Raw genomic sequence first — 27,122 nt, 5'->3', positions numbered from 1 at the left:
GTTTAACATTGAAAACATCGCATCTTGGTCAAATATTACTATTAAAGTAATTACAGTCTACTAAAATTCTTATAGAAAATTTTAAATTACCTCTAAATTTGATTTTGACATCAGATCTTGCTTTTTCAAACACGTTGAAAGTTAATTTATCTTCAGGAATATTTTGTCTTTTAATCCAACCACCACAGGCGAATTTATAAAAATCATCGCAAGGTTTCGCAGTTTCATCTAAATTAGACAAGATATCGGCAGCTGAAAAGCAAATGAAAAGTCATTAGTTATTTAAAGATAATTTTTATCTTAATGATAACTACTAATGAATTTATAAGGCATGAGTGCGAGTCCCCTATTTCAGCAGTCCTAGAAAGAGCCTTTAATAGCCTCTTATAACATCCAATTGCATAGGAAACGAATGGACGAGTAATCGTTTAGTAATTTCTTGCCGGAGTGAGGTTTCAAAGCCCTTCAATACATCAATGGAAAGCTACCACATTTTTCTACATTTAAACCAACCGACCACAACAGTTGCTTTATATAAAAATATTTGCATTAAATTTAGAAACTGTTACATTCATTACTGAATTTTTAATACTTTAATGGAAGCAGGAACAAATTCAAAAATCATGTTTCGCAAAATTTTCATTTATAACATCCTTTCCTGTAATTTTACTCTAAAATCCAGAAGTCAATGAAATAAATTCAGCATTAAAATTCTAATCTAAAAATTACTTATTATTATTGATATTAATCATTAATAAATTAATGGAAGAAATATTTTTGCTTCTCTGTAGTTAAATGTTCATTACTTTGTAGGGCTTTACTTTAATTTCCTAATAGCTGTTTTTATTTTGGAACAAGTCTTTCCTACAGATTCTAATTTACCAACTACATTTACCTGCTAGAATGAGTTTTCAAGATTAGTACTTACGCAAATGAGGTAGAAACGAACATTTAAGCAGAAGTCTAGAAGTCTGGGTCGCTTCAGTTGGAGAGCGTGTTCTGGCGACTCCATTTAATATTGGTAATCACACAGTGGATAGTTTATTAATCATACACTATCGTATTTATTCATAATATATAAATATCGCTTTAGATATGTAGCGACCATTATCAAGCGTGGTTTCATGCGACCGCTGTAAAAACAGCGAATGTCAGGAGCTCAGCACGTGCAATGTCACGTTTGCATTTCATTGCAAGCATCTCAAAGTACGTGTGTATTTCATTGTGCTGAGAGCTATAAAGGGGCAAGTGCGCCGAACAATAGAGATTTTTCTGGTGAAAGTGAGAGATGGACGTATGATATGATGCGTTTTTATTGATTAGTTGTAAAAAGTTTTTGTACTTATTTTAGTCCAAAATAAAGATTTTCATGCCTTTCGTAGAGATTATTTGATAAACGTTTGTGATATTACAAACTTATACATTTGGTACAAGCGATATGGATTATGAGTCTCGCTAACTACGTAAAGATTGTGTAAAGATTTTTAAGTACGACAATGCCAGCGCTTCGACAGAGCCGCTCGATGAAAATTCTGTATTTGAAGAAAAGCTGGGGTAAGGATTCAGGGAACGACATTGATGTTTGTATCCTTTTTTTCCGGCATAAAGTCACTGGATGTACTGCTGATACGAAATCCTTAAATTAAGAGGGGAAGAGATCTCCGTATTCGTCACCGATTGGCTTCTCCGCCAAAATTAGGACAAAGGTGAGAAATCTCGTACGGTCATGTGCAAAGTAGGCAACAGGCCTAGGCCAACAATAAATACAACCCTTTCCTCTTTGGCCAAGGGGCCCACCAGCGGCCGAGCGGTAAAGACGCTGAACACTGGTAGTTCGGTCTGAGGTTCGAATCCCGCGAACGGGCTGGCTGCATGGGCGTTTTCGTGGTTTTCCCCATGTGTAACGTGTATACGAGCCAGTTTCCCTTAGAAAGTCCTCCACGAAAGGCATCCCTCCCTTTAGGCAGATAGCCCTCGTGTGCTTTGCCATAATTAAATACACCAACACCTCTTTGGCCAAGAACTCGTAGAACTAACTGGTTTAGACTATATTCAGATCAGAAAAATTATACATCAGAAAGATGGTAGCGAATTACAGTTAACAAGTGTCAGTTGTTAAGAATAGTGTACTCTAATCCCCTAATAATTAAATCCTTAATCCTTAATCACTGAGTACTCTAATCCCCTATTCATTAAATACCTAATCGATCCCCTAGTCTAGTGGTCGGCAAACTTATTAGCCAAAGAGCCAAATATGAACATTACAACAATTTAAAAAAAATTGGGAGCCAAATCTGCTTGTTTAGTAAACATTTATTACACTAAATAAAACTAAATTTAATACTTAATAAATATTTATTAATGCGAACAATGTGCTTGCATCTCCTTGGAAAGTTTGAGTAAGTCAGGTTTGTATATTGTTGTTTTTAATTTTAGGCATGATTCCAAGTTCTCGTCAATAAGACGACTTCTCAGTTTACTCTTGATAATGTTCATGCTTGAAAAAGATTGTTCGCATATATATGTAGAACCGAAAAGGGAAAGAACAGCAAACGCGAGCTTTTCCGGCTGATCCTAAGAGTCAGGAATACTATTCCAAGCGTTGAAAATGAATCATGCCTTCCTTCTCCAAGTCATTCAAAGCAGACCACTTGGGTTGTGAACTAAGATCACATTTTTTCTTCTCCATTATTTCCAATTCAACACAAAGACGTTCAAATTTAGAGAGCCATATGTCCTTGTTTTTTAAATCCAGCAATTGTATTTCAAAGCTACTAATGACAGTTTCAAAAGGAGAAAATTTCAACTCGGTTATCGTAGCATTAAGAGGATTTTTGACAAACGCTAAAGTTGCTCTGCTGTTTTTAAATTCCTGAAACCTGCTGAGAAATGCTTCCCTCATATTTAAAATTATTGTTTTAAAATGGTGTTTATCAATAGAGGAGTTATTTTCTTGACGATGCTTCAGCAGGCTCGGAAAGTGTGAAACAATGTTTCCCTTTCAAAATCCTGTGCAAAAATGGATAATTTGTTTTCGAATGTTATTACTTCTTCTAACATCGAAAAAATTAAGTTTCCTTTCCCATGTAGTTTACGATTAAGCTAATTTAGATGAGACGTAACGTCTACCATGAAATAAAAGTTTTGTATCCACTGATCGTCTGTTAGTTCTGGATAGTGAACGCCCTTCTCAGGGAGAAATTTTTTAATTTCCGGAAAAAGGGACGCGAAACGATTTAAAACGTTCCCTCTTGATAACCAACGTACCTTGTTATGAAGCAGAAGATCAGCGTACTCACTCTCCATTTCAAATAAAAATTCTTTGATTTGGCGGTGATTAAGGTTTGGTTCATTAGATTACGGCAAAGCACTCGAGGGCTATCTGCCTTAAGGGAGGGATGACTTCGTGGAGGACTTTTTTTAAAGGAAACTGGCTCGTATACACGTTACACATGGGGAAAACCACGAAAACACCCATGCAGCCAGCCCGTTCGCGGGATTCGAACATCGGACCGAACTACCAATGTTCAGCGACGTTACCGCTCAATGATGGTTAAGAGCTTTAGCTAAAATGGAGTTGATAATGGTAATCACTAATTCCATAACTTTACAAATTTCTTCCGGAAATGTTTGAGCACAAAGCGCTTCTTGATGAATGATACAATGGTAAACAAGTGTCTCGTGATTAATTTTTTCGTTTAAAATAGCAACAACCTCTTTTCTTACGCCGGTCATACTTTTGGCCCCATCTGTTGAAATCGACACAATTTTATCGAGGGGAATATGATGTTTATCAATACACTCCAATTACAGCATTGGCGATATCTTCTCCACGCGTCTGACCTTTGAGTGGCAATAATCCTAAAAAGTTCTTTAGAGCCTGAATGAGACATAAATCTTACACAAAGTGAAACTTGCACTGTATCATTTATGTCACAAGACTCGTCAACTGCTATTGATAAAGCCGAAACCAATTTCAGATCTTCGATATGCTGGGTGGTTATATTCGAACACAATTTAATTGTTCTATCTTTAATGGTTTTAGCAGACAATGGTAACTCTTTAATTCTTTTCAGAATATCTGCTTTGTTCTTAAAATCCCGAAATAGCTCTTCGGATGCATTTATAAAACAATTTTTTATGTATTCGCCGTTTGTGTACGGTTTTCCTTTCTTAGCAATCTCTTGGCTACAAACAAAATTTGCTATATTAATATTACTGGAAGATTGCATCCAGTTATTAAACACAGAAGTTGACGACTCTTGACTCTTCTGAAGTTCCTCAACTGTTTTCCTCCTTGCATCACCGGTAAGATATTTAGTGCTAAATGACGCGTGCTTTCTCGTAAAGTTTCTCTTTAAAATTGACTTCTTGTTATGCGCGAATTTCTCCTTACAAATAAGACGAAAGTCCATTCAAGTTTGAATAAACGCAAAATTCTCGGTCCACTCAAGTTTCAATTCGCGGTTTTCATCTCCCGGTTTCCTTTGCTTTTTTTTTTTTTTTTTTTTGGTAGCCATGTTAATTGGGGCGCCTATAAAAACATTCCAAATATATTATTTTCTAAAGCCATCAGTACAAAATTATTATCATTATTAAATTAATGAAAATAAAATTTTAAAAAAATCTTTTGAAAAATATAATTTTATTAATTTATGTAACTGCACTAAAAAGAAACAAATAATTTTTTCCATCATCAGAATAACAAAACTTTTAATATGACCAAAACTGGAAGAAAACTTCCAACATTTGAACAAATATAAGTTATCGAAAAATCGATTACAAATTTTGTACCGGAACCACAAACATACATATCAAGTGTAATAAAATTGTATAAAAATACCTGTAAGATGTGCAGCTAGATTAAAAAATACAACAACTTTTTAATAAGACAGGAAAACGGCAGACACGGTAGATAAGACAAAACTGTTTACATTGCAACTGCTGCTCCGTGATGCCAATTTGTACCTTCAACTACTATATAAAAAGCATGCACGCGCATGCCGGTAGTTTATGCATGGTTTATGTTTACATATACGAAAAATAATAAAATTAAACTATGTTCATTACGTATTTTTACAACAATATAAAATTTTAATTACCTATCTATCTTTTTACTCAAACAAAAAATTATACATGTTCTCGATTTATAGAAGAATTTTAATTTATCAAAATAAGATGTAATTTTTTTCTTACCAAGTTTTTTTTTTTTTTAATGAAAATATTACTGCGCCTTCCGTGGATATTTGTACCAGAGCCGCACTTAAGGAGCCAAAGAGCCACATGCGGCTCTGGAGCCGCACTTTGCCGACCACTGCCCTAGTCATTCATTTCATATAAGGTTGTTTTGAAATCCGTTTCAAAACGCATGTAAGCAGATCTTTGTTTCTTAAAACCCCTACAAATAGTAGCCCTTCAAATAAGGGATGGCTGTACCAGTGATGTAACACACGTGCTTGCCTAGGTTAATAAAAAATAGTTGTGCATAGTTTAACTGACAACGAATTGAGAAATGCATTATTTCTAGGCGGCAAGAATTCCTTTTCAGTCTTATTTCAAACTTTGATATAATTATGTTTTTTTTTTTTTTTTTTTTTTTTTTTTTTTTTTTTTTTACAAGATCATTCCTAAGCAAACACTTTTGCGCAGTTTTCCTGAATCTGTATTTCTCCTACACTAACCACGCTTTGCCATTCTGATAAAGGCGATATAAACACTACTTTTCCTGCTTCATTGTGTCTCTATTTGCAATAGTATGTGCTGCGTTTTCAACAAAATGTTCTAAATAATCTCTTACCTTTACTTGGTATGTGTGTATATGTTATGTACTATGTATGATAAGTATGATCTCGTATGTATTGAAAACGGTAAGAATTAAAAGATGAGCAAACACAAGGTATCATTTAAAGATTCAAATAAAACAAAAAATCTTAGCGCAAAAATATTAATTGGCTTCTTTTTAAACCGTTTAACTTAGCAAATTCGTTTGGCCTTTTAAACGAGTTAACTTCAAGTAGATTTATGTTGTGTTTCAGTCAGAAATCGAAATCGAATCTTCTTTCTGTTTCAGAGCCCTCAGTTCAAGATGTAAAAACTTGTATTCAAGTACAGTACAAGAAACCGTGAAGCATTTAGCTCCGTATTACTCTTCAAGCTTTTGACTGGCACAGCGTTTCGCTAAAGACAGACCAAGCTTCCCAAACTTCCCTTGAGGAAGAGGTATTTTCGTCATTTTAATGTCAAAATGCCCCTGATACTTTATTCTCGTTTGTATGTACTTTTAATGTATCGCCTTAATATCCTTGACATATATCAATATGTGCGTATGCATGATTTCTTAAAGACGTCACAGAAATATTATAGAAATATTCGGTAAGACCATATATATATACGGCCTTGCTGATCAGAAGTTTTCTTTTGCAAAGTAGGCTTATTCTTCTGGTCTTGATTGTTGAGCTGATTGTTGTTGAGCAGATTAGTCATTGTTATCATCTCAGCTTATTAAATTATTATTGGATTGTGTGACCGGAATTTCTTTCCTTTTCTAACTAAATAAAAAATACATTCTGTAGGAAATACAGTATCAGTCTAATTTCTTGTTTGCTAGAAAGGTCCCTGAAAGTTGCAAATAGTGTAAATATTTTTTTTTTTACCAGAAACATCTGCCTTCTGAGCTTAGACGTATTCAAGAACGGTTTTCATTTCTTCATTAAAAAAAGGTATTAACCAGGCAAGACTTTTACAGTAAATACGAAAGCGTGAACTCGTGGTGGGTATCTCAAACTCTTAGACCATTTCTTTCTGTTTAAACATTATAAATAAAAATGTTATTTTATAAACAAAATAGAAAATAAGCAAATAACATGGCACAAAGCAATATAAATTCCCTTCAACTGGCAATAGCGTATACTGATGTTCCATACAAATGCCCTTTCTTATATTTTTGGCAAATAAATCGCGTTCTGTCATTTTACTAGGACACAACACGTTAAATACACATATTTTATAAATTTCTTTACTTTTTATAGTAAGTGATTCATTAATATTCAAAACCAATTTATTTTTAAAGATTGCATATTTGTTTGGTTTTTATCTTCATTCTGCTCTTCTAAAGGATTTAGTCCGAGTCTTTTCAGTAACAAGCTTCTGTTATGAAATTTCTTTTTAAACGGTTTGATAATTTTTCTTTAACAATAAAATAATCGTTTTGAGAGACTAAAGGTTCCTCTTCTTTTTCAGTGTCTGTATCTTTTTCAATATAGGAATTGAAATTATAAAGTATTTTGTAGCCCCTTTCCGCATGCCTTCGTGGTATAATGGCAGCACACTCGGCGCGTATTCGAGAGGCCCCAGGTTCGAGTCCCGATGAGGACACTGCTCATTTTTCACATCTCCTGCTTTAAAAAATCCCTATGCTTCTACAGTGGCGTCCGAACCTAAAGGTGGTGGATGATGACTCTTCATTACCAGGACTTGGCGACTGGGTCCCCTAATCCCCAGTCGCCCTTTGAAAGGTGGAGTATATAAGGTGTTTTCTCCCTCCTTCCAGCATGCCTTCATGGTGTAATGGTAGCATACTCAGCGAGTATTCGAGAGGTCCAGGTTTGAGTCCTGGCAAAGGCATTGCTCATTTTTTCTGTACCCTTGCTTTAAAAATGCTAATGACACTACAGTGGGGCCCGAACAAAAAGGTGATGGATGATGATTCTTCACCACCAAGATTTAGAGATTGGGTCCCCTAATCCCCAGTTGCCTTTTAAAAGGAGGAGTATACAAGGTTATTTTCTCTGTCCTTTTTGCATGCGTTCGTGGTATAACGGTAGCGCGTATTCGAGAGGCCCAGGCTCGAGTCCCGACCAGAGCATTGCAAGGCAATTTTTAGCGTCATACAGGCACCGATAAAGAAGTCTGCCAGTCTAATAAACATGTTTGAACCACGGAGGAAAGAATAAGAAGGGATGATATTTCATGATGCTTTGGAGTTTTTGATAGTCAAAGGGGGTGTGGCATTGGTGCGAATAAAAGAACGTGACATAACCAACAAAAGCATACAATTCGGATGTCTGATATCAGGACGAATGCTCACGGCTTAATAATTTATTTATCATCGCTTGTTTTTTGTCCTTGTCCATGCATTTGCCATATTTTTAAATTTAGGCGCCTTTAAAAGAGAAAGTAAAATAAATTTACCCCCGTAGTTAATGTGTGATGTTATTCGGCGAAACCAAATTCGTTTCGCATAACATTTTTCAGCCCGTGTATGAATGTGTTATGCGAGGCACTACTCTATATGCAAGACAATTTATAGCATCATACAAACGTCGATAAAGGAAACCTGAAACTACCCACTCTCGTAAACATTTATAAACCATGGAGGATGGATAAGAAAGAGTCGCCATTTTTCTCCGTGGATGTCGTATTGCTCTTGAGCTTTTGATAGTCAAATGGGGTGTGGCACTTTTGTTCACATTCAGTGCACCATACTTTGACAGTTTATTTTGAACTTAAATATCTGACGATACCCCGACGTAAAAATCTCCGTACCTTATGTGTGAAGATGAATAATAATTTGATACGTCTGCTGAGTTTAAGTCGAAAATGTAGGAGCAACTTGGAAGGAACAAATTGAACATTATTTTGAACAAAAAATAAATACAAGAAAACCACAACTAAAACATAATGGAACGAGAAATTATATTACTAACGCAAATTGACTTTTGTTATATGAATCGTTTATCAAATTTAAGTAGTTCTCAAAGACACTATAGGAAAAATGCATGGGAACTCATTCAGGTAATTGAAGAAATTTTATAATTATTCTTGAAACGCACTGTAATGAAAATAAAAAAATGTAAATGTAATGAAAAGCGAAATGAAAACTAATGTAATGCAATAAAGTAAACATGAAAATGAATGAATGTAATGTAATAAAAAGTACTACAAAGTTGCGTTTTGCATTATCGATAAAAGAAAATCATAGCGTTAATATTTTTATTTTATATTCATAGACAAATTTCTTTAAATTTAGGAAGTGGTACAAAATGTTGCTTTACTATTTTCGTTTAAATAAATTTAACTATTAAAATGACATTTAACGTCATGAAATTCATATGTATTTTTCAATAATTTGGAATATTTGAAATACTTTCAACAATACTTTCAACGAAGAAAAGACGAAGTGAAAAACTGATAAACTTTTCACATAAAATACCGCATTCTCAAACTTGCAGAATAATATGCACTTTTGACAGTTAATTCAAAGAGAAGCAAACGGAATCCTTTACTTCGAGAATAGATTAGTTTTTTAGTCCAAAGAGGCTTTGTCTCTGAAGGACTACTGTTTTCGTTTTGCGATTTTGCGTTGAATCACTATAAATGTCCGTCTCACTTTTCAAACTGTTGCCACCAAATGTTTCTGCATTAAATTTGAAGAAATTAAATAATGAAGAATTACATAAATGTATGTATATTTCTCGAATTGTGATAAAATAACGGTACATATAGAGCCATCGAATTTTGAATGACGTAATCCAATAAATGTCCGTTTCACTTTTCAAACTGTTGCCACCAATGTTAGAGTCTTGCATTATATTTGAAGAAATTAAATAATGAAGAATTTGCATAAATGTATGTATATTTCTCGCATTGTGATAAAACAACGGTACATAGAGCCATCAAATTTTGAATAACATAATCCTCCTACGAATATGGGCATGTGGAAAACCAAATTTGAAATTTGGAATTTGTTTTATTATCGATTTCATATTTTGTAAATCCTTTAACGAATTTTGACTAACAAACTCAAGGATTTCAAAGCGAGCAATGGCAACACTCTACGGGAAAAAAAGATCTTTTTATCTCCAGCGCGAGGAGCTGTGTATTGGAAATTCTAAAGATATGCTCATTTTAAAATTATTTCGCGAAATTGCTATTGAACTGAATTTTATGGTTTAAATGCAAAGAACATGATATTTAATAAATAAAGGTAACACACAAAACGTTTAAAAAACGCCCCTTTGGTAGTAATTTAAAATCTGAAACCTTTCAGATTTTTTTTTTAATCTAGGGAAAATATTTAATATGAAACAAGAAGACTATTAATAATACTACATCAGGGAAAAGAAAAAAAAAGGGTTGTTTACTTTTGAAATAAAGAGCTCGTCTACGACAGCCCAGAAAGAAAGCATTTTATTCACTAGTGTTTATAAATAGCCAGTTAACTGGTTAAATATTTAAAACTGACGAGAATGACATTAACGGCAAACTGCATCTATGAAGTTAAAAAGAGGGTACGGTTATTTGAATATGTCAAAGCATACATAGGACTATCCGCTTAAGAGAAAGTATGCCTTCGTGGAGGACGTTCTAAGGGAATTTGACTGCTATTCATGTTACATATAAGGAAAACTACAGAAACCAACCATGTAGCCAAACCATTAATCTGCGTTCGAACCCGGGACAAACCATCAGAATTCATTTACCGCTTGGTCAACGGTAATGTGGAAGACATACATAAAACTTTTAAATATACTAAATGATTGCAAATTACTTTACTGGAAAAATGCAGTCAATGCACAGAAAATAAAAAATTGCACATGGCTAAAATATATATGAGAATTTATTTATACATATCTTTTTAAGAAACATGAAATTTCTTCCAATTAACTGAGTAAATATTAATTAAACTATTTATTAATGTATCTGAAATTATTCGTTCATAAACTCTCGTGAAAGTTACTATTACTAAGAAATTTCTTTACTAAGTATATATTACGTAATTACTAACATTTAAACTGTTATTGACAGTACGGCCTATTAAAGGTCTGTTAAAAGTAAAATCAGTAAATTCTATTAAAATGTTATGAAAAGTAAGGTGGAACTCTTAGAATGTGTAATGGTGAATATAAGGAGACAAAATTTTGATAAGTATTAAAATAATTATTTCCTTATATTTTATAACAATTCCTTTGCATGTCTTAAAGAATATTAATAAATTTTACCGATCAGTAATATTCAGCATATTTAACTATTAATGTTAAAGGTATTTAAATTTGAAAACAGAATTAATTATAATGACAATATGATTTTTGATTTAAAGGACAGTTCAGAAAAGATAAAAATCATCTCATATTTCAGAAAGAGATTCTACAAATAGAAAAGAAACAACGCGCAGTTTTATTGTTAATAATACAATAAAACTTTAATTTAATATTAATTTTTATTAATAGTTAACTAAATAAACATTTCTTTCTGGTGCAATTAACGTAAACTTGTGAAACAGGTCATTAAAATTAAAAATATAGGAAAAGCAAAACAATTTTATTCCGTTTAGAATGAAATATTGCTTAAAAAGTAATTTTTTTAAATAGTTAGGACTTTGAAATAAATATATATACATTTATTGTTATACTTATGATACAAATACAGAATGTTTACCGCCCAATGAGTAAAACCGGTAGATCTTTTAATGGTAAACCACTGAATGTTTGATAAATAAGAGGTTTGCCGTGTTCACTTCGTTTGAACGGCAAAAAGCCGTTAAGCGTTTCCTTTTATTCCTTCCTCAGGGGTTTAAACAAAGAAATATTTTTGTTGCGAAAAACGAAAGTACATTTAACTAAGTTTTACATGTGAATGGTGAATAAGTAAATCCTAATGTTACCTGCTCTAAGACAATCAGGTGTCCTACAGAAGTCAGAGATGCTGAGAAGAGATTTCAAGTGTTCTTTGTCCGCCGGAAAATCGATAGCTTGATTTAAACCTACAAGAGAACATTACATGTATTCTAGACCGCGTACAATTAAACATTGTTATGGATCGAAAAACAAATCCCAAGTATTACGACAACATGTAATATCTCTGCTGTTAGGCATAGTTTTATCTTTTCTTTTTTGCGTTATCCCCTAGATAGTTTTCTTTTGAGTTGATAGTTTGCGATAGTATATTTTAATATAGTATAATATAGTTTTGCAGTACGCAAACTTGATGGTTTTTTTAAGCATTTTCAGCAACTCGATTACACCAACCTCGATTTATCGAAAGTCGCTATATATATATATGTAAGATAACAACAACAAAAAAACAAAACAAAACAAAAAAAAAAAAAAATCAAAATTATAGTTTAAAATGTCTCTTAATTGCTCATTTTTAATTTGGGCCCTTTGTCTCTAGTAATAACTTTCTCTAAACTGCGTCGTATCTGAAAATTATGCCATCTTGAAACTACTGCATTGCATATAAGTTTTAGCTAATCACATTAACGAAAAATTTTACTATAAATATTGTGGCAATCCTACTCCCACCCTTTTCTCATCTATGGCACCGCCTATTAGAACTTAGCTATCCTTGCCACTAATATGTAGCTCTGAAATTCCCTCCAAGATCTCCAGCAGATTCTTCACTTCCCCATGTTTTTGGGCCATTTTTTTTTTTTTTCTTTTGAATGCTGATAACCCATCTTGGGATCTACTCATGTAAACCTCATCAACATGCCCATCGCGAAAATATCTCAAGTTGCAGGGAAGTACTGCTGCTGCAGTAGAAACCCTGCATAATCACGTTCGTATCAAAGTATCCTACCTTTTTTTCTCTGCTTGTGCTTGCTGTTTGGAGGACGCCTTTTGCTTTGCTGCTTTTGTTTAAAATGTAATGCGTCATCATCAAAATTGTGGAGTGCAGATTGTCCACCACTGTGAAGTGCCACAAGTAATAAAGGTATATTTGGAATGATTCTTCAAACGTTCCCGACTGCCAAACTAAGTTTTATCATCACAATAAAGAGTCGGCAGGACTGCTGCTAACTCGCATGTACCTGAAAAAAATGACGTCAGCGAAATGTGTTGATTCCAGAATCAACAGTAACGGTCTTCTCGTGATTAAAAAGTGTGCCGTCAAAAAGTATTTCCATCAGCAAAATCACTGTGCCTAAAGTATAAATATTTAAAGTGAAAAGAAAACCATTCTTAAAAATTAATAAAGTGAATTAATGAAAGTGAATTAATGTGTCCGAAGGTTCCGAGTTTATTTCAACAACGCAATCTTATGATTATCGAGGTCATCGTTCTTTCTGTGAATAATTTCACACTATTTCTACAGCTATTTCATCGTGTAATTTATGCTTCAGCAAACTTCTTCATTAAAAGTTAGTTCAAAGTTGCTTTTCTCGTCCAAGCTGAATTGAAAAATGGAAATGATTTTTCTCGAATGATTTATTCATCAACTTCTGATTTTTAAGTTTTGTGATATGGACTTTTTTTTAACAAAAGGTTTTTTTTTAGGTACAACTAAAAATATCATTTTTTAAAAATATCTGATTATTAATCAATGTCATTATACTAAAAATCTAGGTATGCTGTTTTTTAAAAATTGTACAGAATTTTTAAAATGTTATATCCTTTTATTAAGAGTAGAATTTTATAGTATCAAAAATTTGATTTTCACAATTATGTTTAATAACGAATTTAAAAGATTAGTAAACATTTTATTTATGGAAGGTTATTAACATGATTAATATATTTTTGCATTATTGTTTAAATACTTTTGAAATAATAATCTGATTTTTTAATCATTTTAACAAAGAAATTTTTATTTAAAAATTTGAATTCTAAGAAAGAATTTTCTAATCATTTTAAGAATGAAGTGACATAAATTTTGAAGGCTGCCACTTTTTTTCGTATATAATAATAATTATTTTTTAATATAATGGAGTGTGGCTAATTCTTTAAGTAATGGAATGATAGAGTAGTTCAAAAAGGCCAGTTGCCTCTATCCAAGGAACGGAGGCCTTTTATATTGTAACTGCCAATTTGGCATTCTTTTGGCCACCGGTACAGAATAAATACACTAGTTTGCTCAATTGGATAAGCCAATATGATGGATATGTTAGTATTTAGAAAAAGCTACGGGGTCTTCAGGTTTTGTAAAGAATAAGTAAAATATAAATATCTAATAATAGTAAAAAGCATAATTTCAACAAAATATTTCAAATAATGTTTCGAATGATAACTAATTACATTATAGTATTTTGAAATTTCTTGTAATTTTGTAACGTAATTTATAGATGCATTTTAATTTTTATATTTGAATGGTTAAAAAAAAAATCTTTCCTAAGCAGGTTATCAGGGTCTATGTTCCTTCTAACCTTCTTCGGGAACATACAAGGACCTGACTCGGAACAGAGAGCTTACTAAAGCTATGTTCACTAATTGTGGTAAGTAGACAAGATACAGACGAAGGGTATACAAAACCCTTTATTTTTCTCTATATACAATAACTTCCGTACTTCGGAATACACTGACCCTCCACTTGGGGTCTAACGTAAAAGTATAAAAATAAAACTAAACTCTAATTTAACTTTAGAATAATACACGTGGAAGATTGGCCTTATATTAACAGGAAGGCGTATGTAGTACAGATAACTGAGAACACTACAATACGTTTAAAAGTTATCAAGAGGATTAAAACCTCTGGCCTGGAAGGCAAACAGCAACTGCGTAACTTCTAAGGTAAGCGGCCTGCTTTGACTCAACTGCTTCCTCTCTCTCGCTTGGCAAAAGGCCACAACTTAAATACTTGGCGTTCGCCGGACAAACTTTGCATAAAAACCTTAACGCTTATAATTCTGGCCGGAAGTAGAAAATAAGAAGTGATAGTAAAGATTTAAAATAAAAATAAACGTTAGTAAAACTTAAGATCCTTACAAGGTAAAATTATGAAGTTTCTTTAATCTGTAAAAGAAAATTTTGGTTTTATTTTGACAACAACAATTTTTACCGAAGATTTTCAAACCAAGGATTGCAAAATATGATTATGATACTCAAGTAAATATTCCAAGAACTGTGAAATTTTACTGTTATTTATTTAAAAAATTAGGATTTTTTTTACAGTATGTTTACAGAAAAATGAATTTGCAAAATTTCAGTAGCATTTTAAATTTACATTTCTTGTAAAAAATTATGTCTACAAGATTTTGTTATTTTAAAACATTTAGATCGAAATATTATAATTATTTTTAATTGTATTTCCTTTGTTTCACTACTATTTTAATGCTTTATCCTAAAAAGGCTTTTCAGTTGCCAAGCCTTTTTTCTCTTTGAAGGGGGGATATGTAAGAAAAAAAAAGAAAATCGAAATTATAATTTAAAATGCCTCTTAATTGCTTAGTTTTAATTTGGGTATTTTGCCTCTAGTAATAACTTTCTCTAAACTGCGTCATATCTGAAAACGTATTCCGCATAATTCCATCTTGAAACTACTGCATAAGTTTTAAGCAATCAGATTAAAGAAAAATTTTGCTATAAATATTGTGGCAATCCTACTGTATTGCATAGTATACTGTATTGCATACTACTGTATTGCATAGTGTATAAGGTACTGTGCGCAGAGTAATTGGAACGCCCTGACAAATCGTGTACAGAACTTATCAACAGTGTACAGAGCTCAACACTGACTAATCACAGATTACTACTTGCATGTCCATGCTAGTCCATGCTTAACTGAACAGTGTAGAACAAATGTGTATCCGACTTTGCATTGTGTAACCATTCTGTAAGCATTGTGTATATAACAAGCATCATGTATCTATTATAATACTAATATGCACTGTGTATTCTACAACATAGTGTTTCTCCTACAGTCATTGCCAGTACTGTATTACACAAACGCGTTATACAAACTATCTGCAATAAATATGCACCTCATTCTGCACTGAATTTGTCAAATTCTGCACAGTATCTGCTGTATATAAAGCATATAATTACTATGCAACTATCTACATTGCGTGTGCACTACCTGCAATACCTTACAACCTGTTGTGTATCTGACTTTGCACTGTGCATTTGTTCTGTGAGCAATGTGTATATAAAAAGTACTGTGTACCTACTTTAATCCAATAAACACTGTGCATCTAATATAATATAAAATAAGCTCAGCGCATTCTATAACATAGTGTCGCCACTACAGTTATTGCCTGCACATCATATCTGTATTACTCAAACTATCTGTATTATATCTGCACTGTATATGACATATGCATAATGTATAATTCATCTATATCTATCAATATTGTATCTGCATTACCTGTATAATCTCATAGCTTCGCATAGAAATATATAGCTTGGCAACATAGCATGCATGGTGCTGCGTACTATAATTGTGTGTATACAATAGTATAGATTTTTTTTAATGTGTAAGTATAATTGTGTTTATATAATTGTGCACAATTGTGCTATATACCATAGTATAGTGTTTTATTCTGCGTTTTAATACGTTAGTATAATTGTGTTTGCATAATTGTACACCATAACTGTGTTGTATATAGTAGTATAGTGTCTTATTTCGTTTGTACAATTGTGTGCAGTATAAATTCTAATATCTAATGCTTTACAAGCATAGTGTATCTGTTTTTACATTGTGTATCAATTCTGTAAGCATTATGTATATAAAAAGCGCTGCATATCTATTCAAATTAAATAAGTATTGTGTACCTGATATAACGTATTGCATAATGTATTCTCCAGAGTAAAGTTTCATCTGTAATTACTATATCATCTAATAACAAAATTTAATATTCTACAGTGTGCCTGCATGCTTTATGTATGTTTATTTGCGCATTTTACATGTGATATGTGATCTAAATGTGTCTAAATGATCTAAATGTGTCTTTAGTGTAAGTGTATACTATATATTAGCTTAAATATGTTTCATTATAAGTATGTGTTTTACTTGTATAAGTGTGTGCAAACTAGTATCTAATTTCTATTTTTATATAATGTGCTTACATGTTTTATATGTGTTATATATGTGCTTTTATATGTGTTTTACAAGTGTTTTGTATGTATCTTTATATGTGCAATTGTATGTACTTGTATGTGTATGTATATGCTGTAATTAGTGTCTAACAGTGTCTAAAAACCAAGATGTAACAAATCATCCGCCTATCGATCAAAACTAATGTATTCCTAAGACGCTTCTGTATGGCCATGTACAATTACGTAAAATTCTTCAATAAACTCCCAAGGTGGCCTCATGAGGCTCCTGGGAGTTGCTGCCACTAGATAGGGGAGGGCGCGGGACATATGCCTGTTTACCTCTGTTAAACATCAGGCGTCCCCGTCCTCCGTCACCTGTCACCTGTATTGCATAGTTCTATTGAATTGCGTTGTATTTAGTAGCATTGATTGAGGTTGTTTTGTTGTATTTGAATTTGTCATTGGAACCATTGCTGTAGAATATCTTTCTCATATTGTTGTCATTGATTTGCATTGTCTTGGGCCCTCCTTGAAAGCTCTGATCGCTTGTCAGGTTTTGCGAACTTGTCTGATTGGATTGTCTTGCTCCTTTTGGTACTTCATTTCTTCCCCTTTTCTCCGTTTTCTCATCTGAGATTTTCTCTACGTCCGGATTTCTTTATGTCAAGTGCTCTTGGGCTTTAATTCTGGAACCTGCAACGCTGCTTTTCGCAATAGCTCGGTCAATTATAGAGTCTAAGTCCCACCCTTTTTCTCTGCTTGTGCTGGCTGGCTGAAGGACATCTCTTGCTTTGCTGCTTTTGTTTAAAATGTAATGCGTCATCATCAAAATTGTGGGGTGCAGATTGTCCCCCATTGTGAAGTGCCACAAGTAATAAAGGTATACTTGGAATATCATGTGATTTTTGCGATTCTTCAAAATTGTATATATATATATATATATATATAATGTAAAAAGCAGTTCAACACATAATCCAATGACGCGCTGGAAGCAGCAACAACTGGTGGTAATAATAAAAAATAAATAATAGGTTTAAAATTCTTCCCTTATTAAATTTAGAGTAAACCATATGCAAAAACCAGAAACTCAATAGCAAACTGCAAGGAAAAGTTACAAGCAGAGCCGTGCCTACGTATTTTTTGGACTGAGAAAAAGAATTAAACAAGCGCTCCTACATACAACCAAATTAACTTCATCTGTGCACTTCTATATTCAGTAAAGGTAACTACAAAAAATCATACCATAACTGTTATAATATTTTTATAATAACTTTATTCAAAAATTAACACATAGACATAATTAATACATTTAGATACTTAATATATTTTAGACATAATTTATAATTTTTAAATAAAAACTTTAAAAATAACTTTTTTTCACAAATAGCAAATAACATTTCAATAATATAATTACAAGTACTGCAATTAATGTTAAAAGTATTACATTAGGTAATCTAACTCTTTCTGTAATTTAATTTTGTTGTTGTTACTGATCCTAACTGGTTAGCAATTAGGCTGAACAAATCAAGAATCGCCAATAATTTCAAAAAGAAGGTACGTCTTTTCGATATGTTCTCTTTTACAAGTCCAAAACAGGTGACAAGATGTTCAGGAGTAAAATGATCAGTATTACATTTCCCACAGATGGAGCAAATCTTATTTCCCCGGTTAAATTCAAGGTATTTCAGGTGTCCACCTAGGATCCTCGTCAAAGTAGCCTGGTGAGCACGAGTACCCCCGAAAACAGTTGTCTCAAGTCCTACTAGTTGCCTCATCGTGGCGAGGGTGTGACAATGAGCGGAATGAGCAAAGTACGTCAGGAGTTCTCCTGGTATATGCCATCTAAAACTAGTAGGCGAAGTCAGCCTTCTTCCTTTTGGTGCTCCACGTCCCTTAACGAACAGAAGCTGTACTACTCTCCTTCTCCATGAACCAGACGTCCAATTTAACTTGTCTTGCTTTTAATGAAATAAAATCGACAATAATTGTCTTCAAAATATATTTCATTAATTATGTTCTATGCAGTGGTATTTGAACGGTTTTTTGAGGGAGGGACAGCAAGAAAAGATTTCGCACAATTTTTATTTATTTATTTTTTTATTTTTACTTTTATTTATAAGTTTCCTGAAGCTTTTTGCACCCTAACATTAGTAATTGGCAATGCTTAAAATATTCTCAATTCAATTTACGAATTCAGGTATGATTGAACTAGACTGCATTCCTGAGTTATCTTTAAATACTCCTGAGTTATCCCTTAGAACTTGATTTCACTTTATTTCTGATGGAATATCTGAAGCATTTTTATGATTTGGATATTTAAATGCTAAGCTGCTCCCTTTTAAATTTTTTCAGTTAGGAAAACTTGGCTACGCTGTGTCCGAAAATATTTTTTTTCCATTAGGTTTATATGTATCTCCCGTGCGTCCTAGCTGTGATAGTTGATATAGTTCCTAGTGTGATTGGGCCTTAGCACTTCTTTTTCCACACCATTTTTACCGAACAGTGAATTAGAAAAGAAGAAATAGAAAAAGAAAGGGAAATGGTTCTAATATTTAAATTCGTGGAAAGTGTGCCTAGAAATCTTATTATAGCAAGATTTATATAATGTTTTAATTTTTATATACTCTTCATTTGTTTGATTTTTATGAAGTTTGTGATTTTTTTATCAATGTTAAGATTCTAGTAAAATAAAGAGGTACGAAATTTTAGGGATCCCAATCTCATGAACTTATTTACTAGCAACAGCGTTAACAAATAGTGACAGGAATCTCTCATAGACAGAAATATACTAATATGCCATACTAATAATTGAAAGAAGGTCGTTTATATGAAACATAATTCATAGTGTCGCAATTTTTCAATTATTTGCGTGCATGAGTGAGTATAATTTAAGTCTGAAATTCCTTTCTACACAATCAAAATTTAAAAAAGTAGAAGCAATTAATTGATCAATCTCATTGAAATGACTTAATGCCTTTTCATATCATAAGTAGATATTTTTTATGCCATTCAATTCTATGGGTAAATCACAGAGTTATGTAGATGCCAACACTTAAAATACTATTTTTCTTGCCCCATTTTTCTTCTCAGTTTGTAAATCCTGTATAAAATACAGTGTGATTTAAAAATATTACTGCATCTTACGATGTCGTTAAGAATTACATGAAATAAAATTGATGGGCTATCTCCGTCAAAGCTTACTCAAAATTTTGAGTTGATGAAAGAGCACATGATGCATGACATTAAGCTAAAATATCTTCAAGAATGCAATGGCGCCAACTGATTTTCGTTACAATTATCACTAAGCAGTTATTACTTAAAACGTTTGCGAGGATAGACAGTGACATATTGTTCGTTCATTTCAAGGAAACCATCCTGACACTGAAGGTCAGAGAATGATTTCAGGTACTTCTTATTAAATCTTTCGTGGTATTGTTCATGGGTAAGCAAGTTACTATTTAAAAGACCAGTGTTTGAAAATATCAGAATTAATTTCAAAACTGCAAGAAATGAAGTTACGCCCACTGCAGTTGCAAGAATTTCACATAAAAAATCTTCAACACAGTATATTTGTGACATTCTTTTGAAATTGGCATTAATAGAACTTCGAATGTAAGGCAATACACTCAAAGTAATGCCATGCTTTAATTTAATTAAAATTAAAAGAGATTTTCCTTCGAAGAAATGATATTGCTATATGCTTCTGTACTGAAATTTTCTTTCGGCAAAGCTTTCTGGATCTGATTATGAACAGCTATGCTTAAATAGCATTTGTTAGCTAAATTTAAAGAAGAGTTTATTTAAAAATTTGTTTTTAGAACCTTCAATTCATTAAGATGATAATTAGATCTTAAAAAAAGACGAACATGAAATATTTTAAATAATAAGGGTGATCTATGCCAAGTGACAATAAATATCATGGCCAGATACACTAGATCTTGAGCCATATTCCTATAATGAATTCAACATGATGACATGTTTGTTCTTACGAATTGTGAAGCTAATCTACAAAACCATAAATAATAATTAATTGATCAGAGATATTACCATCAGAATTGTTGGTGATACCAAACTCATAACATGGAGTATAGACTGTATCAGTACATTCCTAAATAGCCAGCACCTTATTTATGTTAATTAAGCAGTTATTATGATCCGAACCTCTGCTTAAACTTCGTTTTTCCGTAGTTCTCATCACCAAAAGCAAATTAGTTGCTGTGTGTAAGCCGAGGATTTGAATGTTTTACAGTTAGAAATCTGTCAGCCTCGTATTGCAATTACTTGTTAGCTCCATCTCTGCTAAAATAACTCTGGCTTCAGCAATCTTGTTAACCCACATTTAAATTACTCCCCGTTAATTTCTTGAGATAGCTTAACCTTTTTCTTGGGAGCTATATAGACTAGTTCTTTTATGTATTGAAGCCATTTAGTTAACTATTCAGTCAGGAAAGAGCAGAAAACAAATCATCATGATTCTCCATTTCCTGCTTCCCATTAAATACCAAATTTTAAAACTCTCTAGTGACTAATTTTTAGCTTATTTGATGCAGTGAATGAGTAGGAAATATATGTCCCAGCTCCCAGGAAAATGTTAAATAATCCATTTTGTGTGTAGTCTCAGATTACATTACCTAAATTTGAATTCATCTTATGCCAATTTAAATACCTACATATATCGGAGTTCCTCATGAGTTACGGATTTAAAGAATTACATAAAAAGCTTATTTTAACCCTCTTACGACTTTGTTACTGTTTCAGACTAAAGTGATAATTTGGCTTTCAGTCTAGTAAACCTGAAAGATAGTTATTTAAGTTCCTGTATAAGCAGAACTCTATTCGGATTGATTATGGACACTGTGCGTGCATCATTAAAACTATTCAGTAGCTTCGACAGACGAAGCTGTATCCTGTCTTTATCGAAAGTTTAGAAACGCATTTTCTACAACTCGTTCCAGAAATGCTAAAAGTTGCTACAGCAATCTCTGCGCTGCGAAGTCAAGTTTTAAGCTGGTGTAAGAGATCAGAAAACATCTCCTAAACGAACTGGAAAGTAAGAACTATATGTCTGATGTATTTTAGAGCATTTCTTGTGGTTAAAGATTGGGCCAAGTTGGAAGCAGAACATTATGGCAAATATTAGACGAATACCGATGACTTAACTAATTTAATTCTAATAAAAAAAGTCCAGTTCATGAATCTGTTATATGGAAAAACCTGATGCAGGAATTACTGAGATGATATTACCCACGTTGTTATGCGGCATATCGAAGATTTTACAGAATTAATAAACCTGATACACTAGAACACTTTTCGAGTTATCTGTGAAATTTGAATTTCAGCCTATATAGGTAAATACGGTCTACAAAGGAGAAAGAATTAATGCGATGAAAGAACTAATGAAAGTAGTCGAAAGAGGTGGAAAATTGATGGCAGGAAACATTTTGACTTTCCGCAAAATCTTTTGTCCACCAATGGAAAATAAATCTCAGAAACATTCTGATAAAAAGGAAGCAGGTGTAGATAAACAGAAATCTTTAAACTAGATAGGGAAGCTATGGATCAGAGACGTCAGTCACCCCAAAAAGCTATTTTTCTCAAATTCAATTAAATACCGTACTAATTAAAAACATTTTACTTGCGAATATTCAATTCGTTGTGGATGAAATCCTGTCAGACATTTTACTAGACACATGAGCACAAAGCTTTTTGGCGGAAATGGTTTTTAAAAAATAATTTAGGAAGTATAGGTTTTTCGATGTTACAGGAACAATATGCCATTAAATATGCCATTAATTTCTTCAGCCAGCTTAAATACTCTATTTTGTGTGTAGTCTCAGACTAGACTACGTTATCTGAATTTAAATTTGACTTCATCTTGCTATTTTAAATGCCCACAAGTAGCGGAGGCTTTTCTGCAGCAAAACTAGTGGCTTCTATTAATTTAAATAGGTAACTAAAAAGGTTATTTTGATCTTCTTTCGACTTTGTCATTGCTTTAAAAAAAAAAAAAAAAAAAAAAAATATCTAATAGCGTCTGTCTTGGACAGTGGTTTGAGTTCCCATACAAGAACTTTATAGCCTGTCAGCGTTTCCGAAGAAATAGTACTCTGTTAACATGGTTAAAGTAATTTCATATGATATCATATCTGCAACGAAAATATCTATAAATATATCTCTCCATATATATACTGATGTAAAATACTTTATCTATATCATGGAATTCGGGAAGAAATTTTAGTTTAAATTCCTGCCAGACATATTATTACTGCCATTATGAGCTTTCCAACAAAATTCAAGATGATCGTGAGGCTGATATGTCTTAATCGTCGTTCATACTAAGTTTTGAGTCTTGCAATAGCTTAGAAAACAGAAAATCTTACTAATCAGTGCATAAAATTGCAAAGTAGTGTGAAAAATGCAACATATTTCGAAGTCTTTCTGAAAATTCCCTCTTACTGAGGGTCTATCCGTCACCATCGAGATAGATAAGGCCTGCGCGCTGAGTTACTACGTCACTGCTAGGGGACCGGTCTTCGTGCAGTTTAGCTTCCTTGCTAAACACCCGTTTTTCTAAACCTATTCTATGAAATTGGTATCTCATACTATAAAATCAGTCTAAAACAAAATTACCAGCGGCAATATAATGTTTTACAAAGCTTATACAAATATGAAATATTTTCATTTTCTTTTGTTGGTATTTATTTTCAAAACAAAATTATTTGAGAATGGTGTGGTGCTTTTAATCATATTTAAGAACAACAGAGGCTTCAATAACTGGTGCTGCTTGAGTATTGATGTGAATAAATAATGTCTCATCTTCCTTTCTGATTATATACACCAAAATAACGGGATTTGCTGAGTCTCTAAGCACTTTAAAAAGTTTGCATATGTTGAAAACATGTATTTTGCTTCTTCTTCTGATTTCGTTTTCATGCTTTTCTACAGTTCCTGTAGAGCCAAATGCAATTGCTGATTTTGTAATCGTATTTTTTTATCATACGGAGATTCTCGATTCTGTTTCTGATAGGATAAATATGCTGGGCAACCCGGAAATAAAGATGGTATTGCTTCTTTCGTTAATCGAGAACGTGAAAGAGGTGCACTTATTTTTTTTCCAGAGGATAGATCATATGCACTTGTCTCCATCTCAATATCTTCATCTTTGAAATGAAGTTCGCAAACTTTTGAAGCTTTCGTTAATTTAAAATTGTTCCGAGGTATAGCTTTAAGACATTTCTTTTTTTAAATTTCATTAGATGGAAAACTGTAGACTCTCACACGAGGACCATTATCATAATTTCCTTTGCATCCAGGAACAATACAATGGGAAGGCATAAAGCTGATAACACAATTTCGCACGAAAATATGCAGAAACAAAAATATATCACTAAGTAATCAACTTGAAAAAGCAATGAATAATGCACAAATGTTAATAAAACTAACAAAATCTAAGCATTTAACAAGATCGTGTGAAGTATGTCTAACAGTAACAGTTAAGTCAAAGAATATCTTGTTAAGAGGCAGGTGGCTACTGGTAACAGAGTTAAGAGGCAGGTGGCTACTGGTAACAGCGTTAAGAGGTAGATGGATAAAGAATACGTAGAAAGTCTCGGGGAGTGTCATTGTGTGAGTTATTGCTGAGGGTCCCTTAACCGGGACGTCACAAGCCAGTTTCGATTCAGAGCGCAGGCCTTATCTATCTCGATGGTGATGGTCTATCCAACGCCACCTAGACGTTGGTCTATCCCGGCGTTGTGGAGGGGCGGCAACCTTTCTTAAAGGGAAAGTGACGAACGGCCCTTCCACTAAGCTGCGGCCGGTTTCTCAGTATAGAAGCAGAGCAGACTTGGTTGTACGCTTAAGATGTAGCAGACCAAAGCGTTCTTCGGAATTAAGGACGCTGTTAGTCTTCAGACCGAATAATTCCAATATTATGTATGGAGAGGTACAAACATCATTAAGGACTTATCGCATACATAACTAAAGCAAGCATCTTTAAGGGCTTATCACGTATGTTTCGGACGCCAAGTTGGTGAAATTTGCGTACGCAAACACCTGTAAGATTGGTAACAATCGTACTGGGTTTATGAGTGAAAAAAAAAAAAAAATGCATCTTTTTTCTTCTAGTCGAGAATAACTGCAGCTTCGCACAGAGTTTAGCAATCAACTACTAATTTCTTTGTCATCAACCCGAGAACGATAAAAGTAATATCTATTTTTCGCGTATAGTAACAGATGGATTAATTAATTTGCAAAGCGTTATAAAAATGGTAAAATGAAAAGATTATACTCAATTTTTTTGTTAATGATACCCTAAATGTTTTATCTCATAAGGAGACGAGTAAGGAGACGAATGATATAAATCTAAGAAGAGAATCTCGGAAGGAGACTAATAATAAAATAATTTTAATTTCACCTGTCTTGATGGATGCGGGTATTAAACAGTTGTCCACTGCAGAAGAGATGTTGAAAGGTGATACCAGATCTTTTTCAATTGGAACATATATATCCGGTCTGTAACCTGAAAGAAAATATTTCAATCATTCTAAATTATAAATCCGAAGATTTAAATGCATCTATATATGTTAGCAATAGTGTACATAGCTGTGCATTATGCATAGATCACAACAGAACATGCAATCTAATAATGACATATAATATATGAGACATTACTGACAAGGAAGAAACTAAGTGCCACAGTTAAGCTTACTGATCTGCTTATGGCAAACACTTTCTGAAAGTAATTAATTTTAAATAATTTTGTTTAATATCATCAATAACCATGCATTCTAACACATTCTCATCCGCAGGAAATGCATGGTCGTCTTAGAGATGTTTCGTTCTTTCAAAACACATTAAAACTTAGAACTAACTTTATAAGGTATTTCTCCCGCCTTCTTAGCATGTCTTCGTAGCATGCTGGGGATGTATTCCAAGGTCTCTGGTTCGATTCCCGGCGAGGTCGTTGATCATTTGTCATCCTCCTGCTTTAAAAATAACCTAATGACTCTACAACAGAGGTTCTCAAGTGGTGGTACGCAAGAGAAAAATAGGTGGTACGCATAGAAGCAAAGTATTTTTAACTATTAAATTCAAAAATTAAAACTCCAACATCCTGATTGAGTTTTTTCTCTAACACTCGTAAATTTATGCGATCTGAGCCTTGTTCAAGAGTGGTGGTACTAAAGGATTTCAATTTTTGTTTAGATGGTATGCGTTAGTCAAATGGTTGAGAACCGCTGCTCTACAACTTAAAAAAATCTTAGAAAAACTTAGAAATTTGTTTGTGCTTTTTGCATAAATAACTTACATAAATAGTCTAATCCAACAGATTTCCGAATGTGACGCTGAAGAACAGCAATACTTATACAGCATAGTCTGGATTTACTATAGCCAAATTTGAAAATTTTAAAATAACTAAATTTTAACTGTGAAAACTAAAAATAACTTCGAAAAAAATCAGCTCCAAAAATTACTTTTAAAACATAACTGATCGTTTTTCTCTTTTATACAGTCAAATGTGTTTTTTATGGTTTATTTTCTTGTGATTTTAAAATTATGTTATACGATACATATTTTATATTTTACTTTGTTTTCCCGATTTATATGTAAGTATCTGTGCTCGGGGCGTTGGTTCTTGAGCTCTGATAATTTATCGCTGGAAGTTAATAGGGAGAATACAGACAAGGCACGCGCTTTTGATCTCAGTTTGACAACAACGCCTGCAATTGTCGGAGCTCGAGGTCGTAGTGGCAAGCATGAAGATGAGATAAAGATGTACTCTGATTGAAGTTCTGTGCGATCCTAACTGCTGTCCTTAATGTGTAAGATACGTAGCATCCTTAAGCAGTGGATGTTTGCAAATATTAATGTTCATTTAACTTCCGTCTATTAGATTTCGATACCAAATCTAGATTAAAGATCATTTGTGATAATTAAATTTTAATATCCGGTTAAAATAATGATAATAATATTGATGAGTGCAAAAACGCGCGGTTCTGTCACTAATAAACAGAAGTTTCTCACTTTAAAGAGTAAAAGCTTGACATAAACAAGCTTCATGAAGAAGGTGCATCATTTGCTAAAATCAGCCATGGAATAAAAATAAATTAGTCATCTGCTCTGAGACTTATCAAGCATAAAGATCAATACGAATTGCAATGTATGGATATTTCAAGGTCCTTTATTATGCATTGCAAGGTTCTTTATTATGTATTGCAAGGTCCTTTATTATGCATTGCAAGGTCCTTTATTATGCATTGCAAGGTCCTTTATTCATGAAAAACAGGTGCAAAATCAGTCAATGAGTGCGTTTATCCGATATTTATTTATTTCTGGTTATTTAGTATTTATTTCTCGTGTTAGCGGCTCACT

General features: G+C 33.0%; 1 protein-coding gene across 2 annotated transcripts in view; it reads right to left on the bottom strand.

Moving 5' to 3' along the window:
- LOC118180522 (neprilysin-2-like) overlaps nucleotides 1-27,122 on the bottom strand; it is a 113,390-nt gene that overhangs the window by 76,859 nt on the left and 9,409 nt on the right. For both annotated transcript variants that reach the window (XM_085810885.1, XM_085810894.1), the window contains exons 2-4: nucleotides 25,165-25,269; nucleotides 11,663-11,761; nucleotides 91-252 (exon numbers count right to left, since the gene is read on the bottom strand). In XM_085810885.1, the coding sequence (XP_085667011.1) occupies nucleotides 91-252; nucleotides 11,663-11,761; nucleotides 25,165-25,269 (366 nt within the window). The remainder of the gene's footprint in view (nucleotides 1-90; nucleotides 253-11,662; nucleotides 11,762-25,164; nucleotides 25,270-27,122) is intronic.

The sequence above is a fragment of the Stegodyphus dumicola genome, chromosome 1, assembly GCF_044657685.1.
Source record: "Stegodyphus dumicola isolate Sdum_Otavi_A_Nest chromosome 1, ASM4465768v1".
Classification (NCBI taxonomy): domain Eukaryota; kingdom Metazoa; phylum Arthropoda; class Arachnida; order Araneae; family Eresidae; genus Stegodyphus; species Stegodyphus dumicola.
Note: the sequence above shows the minus strand (reverse complement) of the source record. Positions and strands in the feature narration are given on the sequence as shown.